This window comes from Acanthisitta chloris, unplaced genomic scaffold (assembly GCF_000695815.1).
Source record: "Acanthisitta chloris isolate BGI_N310 unplaced genomic scaffold, ASM69581v1 scaffold12886, whole genome shotgun sequence".
In the NCBI taxonomy this organism is placed as follows: domain Eukaryota; kingdom Metazoa; phylum Chordata; class Aves; order Passeriformes; family Acanthisittidae; genus Acanthisitta; species Acanthisitta chloris.
Window position 1 is genome coordinate 1,650 of NW_008678760.1, and position 8,984 is coordinate 10,633.

At 54.6% G+C, this 8,984-nt stretch overlaps 1 protein-coding gene and 1 long non-coding RNA gene across 2 annotated transcripts in view; both read left to right on the top strand.

Annotated features, from left to right (window-relative positions):
* LOC103804426 (adaptin ear-binding coat-associated protein 2-like) overlaps positions 1–2,136 on the top strand; it is a gene marked incomplete at its 5' end in the record, with an annotated part of 3,072 nt that extends 936 nt beyond the window's left edge. The window contains 5 exons of the mRNA XM_009077039.1: positions 157–238; positions 776–884; positions 1,234–1,396; positions 1,531–1,606; positions 2,088–2,136. Of these exons, the coding sequence (XP_009075287.1) occupies positions 157–238; positions 776–884; positions 1,234–1,396; positions 1,531–1,606; positions 2,088–2,136 (479 nt within the window). The remainder of the gene's footprint in view (positions 1–156; positions 239–775; positions 885–1,233; positions 1,397–1,530; positions 1,607–2,087) is intronic.
* A 3,451-nt stretch (positions 2,137–5,587) lies between these two features.
* LOC103804425 lies at positions 5,588–6,844 on the top strand. Its single transcript, XR_624759.1, has 3 exons — positions 5,588–5,724; positions 6,533–6,718; positions 6,798–6,844. It is a non-coding gene; the product is annotated as an uncharacterized LOC103804425 (long non-coding RNA).
* The last annotated feature ends 2,140 nt before the right edge of the window (positions 6,845–8,984 follow it).

Here is an 8,984-nt window from a genome sequence, read left to right on the forward strand (position 1 = left end):
ACTCGGATCCTATGATCTCCTGTCCCATCTCTCAGTCTCTGGAGTCCCAGCTCCTGCTGGAGGTGGCAGCAGGCACGAGGCTGTGTGGGATGGGGTATCCCATCCCTCTTCCTCCGCAGCTTTGCATTCCAGCCCTGACTCCTCCTCCCTCCCCAGGCCGCCGGGCGTTCATCGGAGTCGGCTTTGGGGACCGAGGAGATGCTTTTGACTTCAACGTGGCTCTCCAGGACCATTTTAAGTGAGTCTGTGCCTTTCCTTCTGTCCTCTCAGCTCTGTTTTTTGGCAGCTGTCCATCAGAAGGGTGGAGAAGAGGAAGGTGTGAGCTCCTGTCACGCTGGAGCAGGCAGGAGTGGTGTGGAGAGGTGGAAACACCTGTTTGTGCAGGCAGCTCTCCCTCTGTCCAGTGTTTCCCAGTCTGTATCAGCAGGGTCCCAAACTGAGCTTCCCCATCCAAAATTGGTCAGATTCCTTAATTTATATGCATTGCTTCACATGCCACCAGTAGGGGCTGCTCCTGAGGGACTGGGATGCTGCTGTAGCTGCTAGGAATAGTGGGGTTTGGGGTGGGATGTGCTGCTGGCTGGAGGATCTGTGTGGCTCAGCTGCTGGTGGGAATCAGTGTTGCCTTGTTGCTTCATCAGGTGAGGTCTCAGATCACCTCCATTGCCTTTGAAGAGGTGCTGCCGGTCAGAGGGGATGATGTGGAGCAGGATTTTTCTGGGAGAGCTTGGAGCTGATTGGTGACTCTCCTTTTCCATGTGTTTCATTCCTGCAGGTGGGTGAAGCAGCAGAGTGAGCTGGCTCACCAGGCCCAGAACCCAGATCAGGGTCCCAAACTGGATCTGGGCTTCAAGGAGGGACAAACCATCAAACTCAACATCGCGGTGAGGAGCTCTCCCAGCACCTTTCCTTTGGGTGGCACAAGGAAGCAGTGGCTCCTTCCCATAATCCCTGTGCACAGGGAAGCCTGGGGCAGAGCCAGTCAGGATGACGTGTAGGGCTTTGCAGGGGGTGGTGTTACAATTCCTAGTTCCAGAACCAGTTCTGTGGGCTCCTGGTGGGGATTTTTGGGTTAAAAACCCCCTTTTTTGTCACCCCTCACTGCACCAGCAGTGGAATGTCACAGCACTGCAGGGATGCAATTTGGCTTTGTGGGATCTGTGGCCATGAGGATTTGCACTTCAGCTCTGGATTTAAACATGATCCCACCCCGATTTCCCTCTCTTGTTTCAGAACATGAAGAAAAAAGAAGGAGCAACAGGGAACACCAGACAACGTCCTGCAGGACTTGGGGGTCTGAGCTTGCTCCCACCACCTCCTGGTGGAAAATCCTCCTCTGGAGAGCGTCCATCCTCGCTCTCCACCCCCACCCAGCTCCCAGGAACACCCATCACAGGTCTGTGGATGACTGTAAAGCTCATTAGGCTCTGGTTTATCCATCATAGTTGGAGTAAAAGAGGGAGGAATCTGGGATAAGAGTGGGACATAACTCCTGGTGTTTGTTTTCTCTCTTCCTGACTTTCCCAACAGACTCTGTGCTGTCCTGGCCGCAGCCTGGAGCTGCTCCTGCCTCAGATGTCTGGGGAGACTTTGCCAAAGCTTCAGGGTGAGGCTGTGAAGAGGCTTGGGTGGGGTGTGGGTGTCCCAAATCCAACTTGTTTTGCTGGAAAACCCCACTGGAGTGGGGGCACTGCTCCATCAAGCCCCAACTTTGGGACTGCAAAGTCTCTGTGACTGTGTGTGGCAAATTCCCTGAGTTCAGGTCTGTGGGCACTTCTTCCTCTGCTGCTCTGGGTGAACCTGGAGGATCCATTTGCTGCTCAGCTCCCTCCTTGGATACCCTTTCTATGTCTAAACCCCTTTTTATCCTTCATTCTATAGATCCATAGATTGTTAAGGGGTTGGAATGGAGTTTAGAGATGATCCAGCCCCAACCCCTGCCCTGGGCAGGGACACCTCCCACCAGAGCAGGTTGCTCAAGGCTTTAGCCAACCTGGCTGTGAACACTGCCAGGGTTGGGGCAGCCACAGCCTCCCTGGGCAACCTGGGACAGTGTCTCACCTCCCTCTCATTTTCCCTCTTTCCAGGTCAGCTTCCAGCCAGACTCAGGGGAACTCGGGCTGGGTTCAGTTCTGACCCTGCCCTCATCTGCTTTCCACCATGTGGGTGCTGGGATCGTTGTGATTCCTTTGGGACCAAAGAAGCAGCTTCAGGACACTCTGCTCCTGCCCTTAAATCCTGTCTGGCATCAAAATGCTGGAATAAGTGCTGGAAAGAAACCACCACGTGCCTTAATACACTCCACACACCTGTGCCTGCAATGTCTGGGATCTGAATCATGGAAGACCTTGGGGGCTTCTCTTTTGGGAAAACACCATCAGGTTCATCCCCTCTCTTTGATAACAAGAGGGTGAGCAAGTGCTTGGAGTCTCCTCAGAGACCCTTCTGCTTTCTGCTTGTGTTTTTGGGCTGGATAAATCCTTCCCTCAGCGAAGAGCATCTTCTTGGAGACATCCCAACTCCCAAATCCAGATGAACACCCTGCCAAGATGCCAAGTATCACCTTGATGATTTTTTTTTCTGAGCACTTAATTGGGATGCGATTCCATGCTGGAATTCCTCATTTCTTCCTCTGGAAAGTTTGTTTTATTCCTCCTCTATTTGAAGACAAGATTTTTTTTACTTCTTTTCATGGACATTTATGAAGGACAACATGGAAATCTGTCTCTGGGGTTGAGGTTCCTCTTTAAACAAATAAATATTTTCTTACCTATTTATATTAAAGCCTTTTGGTTACGAAATTCCACTTATTTTTATCCAATCCCTTGCATTTTCCCTTTCCCTTTCCAACTGGATGAGGGGCATTTAGCTTTCAAAGCTTTTCCCTGGGCCTGGCAGCAAACTCAGGTGAAATGTAACGCTTCAAAGTGACTAATAAAATGGTTTGGATGCCAACTTGGAATTTTTTTTCCTGCCCCCTGTGCAGGTTTGGAGGGGTTGGGATGAGCTTTTGTGGTTCTCTCTCCCTGCTGGTGCTGAGGAAACGAGATCAGACGGTGAAGCACAACAATCTTGTTGCTTAGCAGTGGTTTATGCTTGGAAGGACGTCAGGAAGGGAAGGTAAGGGAAGGAATGGAGGGGAAATGAGGTTTTTGGGGATACAGATCCTCAGAGGAGGACTTTGAGGCAGCTCCTGCTTGGCTGGAGGAATCTGGGACGCTGTAAATCCTGAATCCCATCTGCTTGCTCCCTAATCTCTGCAGGAGAAAGGGCACTTTCCCCGCGGGCAGAGTGGCTGGGAGACTCCCCGGAGCGTGGGTTGGGCTCGGGCTCGGGCTCATCCCTTATTTCGGGAGCAGGGATACCACCAGCCACATCCATGGGGATATTGAGCTCGGGTTGGGGATTTATCGTCTCTTTTCCCTACCTGGGTGGGGACAGAAACACTTTCATTCTCCGGGGAATAAATTTGCTGCTCCAGCGGCTCCGGCGGGAGGGGAAACACATCCCGGGGGTGTGTTTAATGCTCCTTCACCCCTTGGCAACCCCTGGACGCTCCACCCCAGAGCTTTTCCTGGCGGAGTGAAGTCCTGGGCGTTAAGGAGCTTAATGAACGCCGAGGCTTAACGAGAAGACTACTTGCCTCCCTCCAAGGAGCTCAATTCCCTGCTGGAAACCAGCTCAAATCCTGCCCGGGGGGGCAGTCACGCCGCGGAGTAAGGACATTTCTACCCATTTTGGGCGAGGGAAACGCTAGGACTTGGGACTTGTTTACATTTTTCTTCCTTTTTTTTTTTTTTTCATTCTCCTCTCGCCAAGAGCTTTGGGTTGGGTTTATTTCCCAAGCGCTGCTGGATACGGGAACGCCGAGGGGATGTTTTTGGGAGAGGATGGTTCAGTGATGCTGTAGGAGGCGTTGGGACCCCCCGAGGCAGCCCAGGAAGAGGAGGGTCCCCAGTCCTGCCGTCACACAGGGAGGGGGCGGTGAGGATTTCGGGCTAATCCTGACCAGCATCCGCTTTCCGCTCGCAGGCAACGAGCTAAACAGCCCCCAAATCCAGGAAAAGGGATTTCGGGACCAGGAGACAGCGGCTCGGGGGTGCCGAGCGCTGGGGATGCTCCATGAGCGCAGCGGAGGCTGTGGTTGAGGTGGGATCTCTCGTGTGTCCCCCGAGGAATCGCTGCTTACCCCGGGGAGGGAGAGCGGGGGGATTGGGATTGGGATTGGGAATGGGAATGGGGACTGGGTTTGGGGGATAGCACATCGCGGGGCTGTGCTGCATCTTCTGGGGCAGTTTGGGGATCACAGCTGTGAATCTGCAGCAGTTTGGAGATTGTAACTGCACAGCTGCAGTGGGTTTAGGGGCACGGGCAGGAATTTCCAGCGGTTTGGGGATCAAAACTTGGATTTCCAGCGGTTTGGAGATCAAAACTTGAATTCCCAGCGGTTTAGGGATCAAAATGTGAATTTGCAGTGGGTTTGGGATCAAAACATTAATTTGCAGCAATTTGGGATCACAAACCTGAATTTGCAGCAGTTTGGGGATCACAACTATGAATCTGTAGCAGTTTTGGGATAGGAATTGCAAACTTGCAGCAGTTTGGGGATCTTAAACATGAATTGCAGTGGGTTTGGGATCAAAACATGAATTTGCAGCAATTTGGGATCACAAACCTGAATTTGCAGCAGTTAGGGGCTCAAAACCTGAATTTGCAGTGGGTTTGGGATCACAACTATGATTTTGCAGCAGTTTGGTGATTGCAAGTGCAAATCTGTGGGAGTTTTAGGATCACAGACATGAATTTTCAGCAGCTTTGGGATCACAAACATGAATTTGCAGTGGGTTTAGGGTCACAACTGCGAATCTGTGGCTCTTTCAGAATCACAGCTATGAATCTTGAATCACAAACACAGATTCTCAGTGATTTTTGTGATTGCAGCTGCTAACCTGCAGCAGTTTTGTGATCACAAATGCAAATCTGGAGCAATTTGGGGATTGTCACTGCAAACTCACAGCAGTTTCACCATCACAAACCTGAATTTGCAGCAGTTTGGGGATCAGAAGTGCAAACCTGCAGAGGTTTTGTGGTTGCCACTAGAAACCTGCAGCACTTTTCTGATCCCAAGCACAAATTTGCAGCAGTTTTGTGACTGCAGAATGAAATTTGCAGTGGGTTTGCAGTTGCAAATGCAACTCTGCAGCGAGTTCATGACTGAAACTACAAATGCACAGCAGTTTTGTGACTGCAAACAGGGATCTAAATGTTCTTTGTCATGGCAAGTGCAAATTTGCTGTGACTTGGGGCCCACAATTGTGCCTTTCCAGCAGTTTGGGGATCACAGAGGGCATGTCTGAGATGTGGAGGGCATGGAATTTCCAGCTGAGGGAGTGAAAATGCTTCTCATGGCCTGGGCCAAGTGCGTGGGGAAGGCTCAGCCGCTTCATGCTGAGAACAAAAGCGGCTCTTGGTAGCAAAGGGCATCTTGGCTCTGTCCTGGTGCCAGATCCCTGCCCTGGGGCTGGATCCCAGCCTGCTGCTCTCCAGAGTGTCCCTGAGCCCTGTCCCCACCCCGCAGTGGCTGGGGCCATGTCCTCGCTGCTGTCCCTCCAGGAGGAGAATCGCATCCTGCAGCAGGAGCTGTCGCGCGTGGAGGACTTGCTGGCGCAGAGCCGCGCCGAGCGCGATGAGTTGGCCATCAAGTACAATGCCATCAGTGAGAGGGTGAGTGACCCGAACACACCCTTTTTCCACCCTTTTTCCTCATCCCAAAAGCTGAAAAGTGCAACCCCCAAAAGTGGAAGGTGCAGCCTTTGCCTTCCCTTTGCTTGGAGCTGGAGAGACTGGCGCAACGTGATGGGAATTGCAGTGCCATGCACATGGCTTGTCTGGACACATCCTGGCTTGCCAGGGCTTGTCCCATGGGATGCACAAAGCATCCCCATCCATCCCCGTTGGATTTGTCCTGCTGCTTTTTGGGAAGCAGCCCCCCACACCACTGAGGGAATCCTTCACCTTTGCATCCCTTCACCATGGCAACGGGGACTGAAAAGGGTTTTGGCCTTTCCAGTGGTGAATGTGACTCCTGGGGAAACCCAGGGGCTGATGGGATTTTGGAGGAAATCCCTCTATTTCATCATCCCACAGTTGCTAACTGTGCCTGGTTATCAACCAAAAAAGAGCAAATAGCAGGAAAATACCCTAGGGCAAACTGTTACTCTTGCACCTGAGGGTCCTTTATCCATCAGCCAGCCCAGTGCCAAATGGCATGGTGCTTTGCTGAACCCCCAGATTGAAAGTTGAGGTGGTTTTTTTTTTTAAAGCACCCCCAAAATTTCCCCTTCATCCTCTCCCTGAGCATGCTAAGAGAGGAGGATGTGGGATTTGGGGGAGCTCTTGGCTTTGGTTGTCAGGGTTTGCTGCGGGCTGACCCTGAAGCGATGGCTTTGCTGGGATAGGGTGTTGTGGGTGAAGGTAGGGGATGTTTGAGGGGTGCTGGGAGGGTGTCAGCCTGTGTCCCACCTCATCCCAGCTGGAGCAGACCCTGCGGCTGGAGACAGGGGAGCGGGAGGCAGCGGAGAGCCGGAGCCTGGCCCAGCACAACATCGAGCTGCGGCGGCTGCTGGAGGAGGAACAAGCCGCCTACAAGCGCAAGCTCCAGGCGTACCAGGAGGGCCAGCAGCGACAAGCTCAGCTGGTGCAGAAGCTCCAAGCCAAGGTAAATCCTTCCCAGGGGACAGAAGGACGTTTTGGGGACGCTCCCCCTCAGTGTCACCCACCCCCATCCTTCTGCTCAGGTGCTGCAGTATAAGAAGAAATGCGGCGAAGTGGAGCAGCAGCTGCTGGAGAAAGCGACAGAGCTGGAGCAGGAGAGGCTGACGGTGAGGGGTAGTTTGGGGGAGGGTCCCCTGCCCTGAATCCCCTCAAATTGGGGTGATGGTGAGCAGGGTGATGTCCCCTCAGAGCCAGCTGGACGCCAGCAGCTCACAGCCAGAGGAGGAGAGCAGCAACGAGCTGGAGAACGCCCTGATCCGGCTGGAGGAGGAGCAGCAGAGGTGAGTGGGGGTCCCTGGAGAGGTGTGGGGATCCCTGGGGTGGGAATGCTTCAGCCTTGGTGACATCCCCCATCCCAGGAGCAGCAGCTTGGTGCAGGTGAACTCGATGCTGCGGGAGCAGCTGGAACAAGCCAACGTGGCCAACGAGGCGCTGAGCGAGGACATCCGCAAGCTCACGGCCGACTGGGCACGGGCACGGGATGAGCTGGAGCAGAGGGAGGCAGAGTGGAGGCGCGAGGAGGAGGTTTGGGGGACCCTGGGGGTGTGGGGGGAGGCAGGATCCTGCAGGGAGCAGGACAGAGGCATGGTGGGGAGAGGGATGTGAGGCAGAGGGATGTGGCATGGAAAGGGATGCAGGGAGGAACGCAGGAGTACTGGCAGAAATGCAGGGCTGTGCTGCATGGGGAAGAATTTGGAGGTGCAGGGGATGTGATGGGAAGGGGATATGATGCAGAGGGGTGTGGGGATGTGTCATGGAAAGTGATGTAGGACCACCATGAGGGATGCAGGGCCACTGGGAGGGATATGGGACCGTGGAGGATGTTGCAAGGAAACTTTGGAGGTACAGAGGATGTGGCATGTGGTGAAAGAGGATATGAGGCAGAAGGATTCTGGGATGTGACATGAAAGGGAGTGCAGGGACCACGTGGAGGGATGTGGGGGCTTTGGGGGATGTTGCATGGGGAAGAATTTGAGGGTGCAGGGAATGTGGTATATGGTGGGAAGGGGATATGAGGCAGAGAGATGTGGGGATGCATAATGGAAAGTGATAATCCACTGGGAGGGATGTGGGACCGTGGGGGATGTGAAAAGGAAACTTAGGGGGTGCAGAGGATGTGGCATGTGATGGGAAGGGGATATAAGGAAGGAGGATGCAGGAATGTGTTATGGAAAATTATACAGGACCACTGGGAGGGATGTGGGGGCTTTGGGGCATGTTGCACAGTGAAGAATTTTTGGAGGTACAGAGGATGTGGGATGTGATGGGAAGGGGATGTGAGGCACGGAGATGTGTCCCCCATCCCTCTCCTGGCAGAATAGAATTGGGGTGGAGTGGAGGACTGTGGAGGTGATGGGTATGGACAAGGGGAATATTTGGGGACTGTGGTGAGGCACCCAGCAGCCACTGACCCTGCTCCATTCCACCCCCAGTCCTTCAACACCTACTTCAGCAATGAGCACAGCAGGCTCCTGACCCTCTGGAGACAGGTGGTGGCCTTCAGGCGTCACTTTGGGGAGATGAAAGCCACCACCGAGAGGTCAGCAGGGCCCTGGGGAGGGTCTCTGGAGATCCCCAAGGATCACAGAGTCCCACCCTACATCTCCCACCCACCACAGGGACCTCTCAGAGCTGGGCCACGAGGCATCACGGACGGGCAGGGCTGCCCACGCCGCCTGCCTTCACCTGGCTGCCAACCTGCGGCTGGCCGAGAGCCAGGAGGGACCCGCGCGGGAGAAGCAGGAGATGCGGCTGGCACAGCTGGAGGAGCAGCTGGCAGCACGGGCACGGGATGCTGACCTGGAGAAAGCTGCCCTGGAAGCCAGGTAGGAGGGGTTTTGGGGGTGTCGTGGGGATGGTGAGGGCACCCTGTGCTGCCTGATGTCTCGGCACAGGCTGGGGGGGGGGGGGGGGGCGCCCGCGGGGGAGGATTAGGAGAAGGAGCGTGCGGTGGAGGCGCTGACCCGGCAGCTGAGGGACCTGGTGAGTCCAGGCTGGGATGAGGTTCGGGGTGTGACACACGATGTGGCAGTCCCAGCCTGATGCCGTGTGGGTTTGCAGGAGGCCACGCGTGCCCAGGAGCCGTCGCCAGAGGAGGTGGAGGCTCTGCGCTCCGAGGTGGAGCTGCTGCGTCAGACGCTGCAGGATGTCACACAGGTGCTCAGGACACCCCAGTTCTGCCCTTAATCAGGAAGGCACCCTTCCCTTCC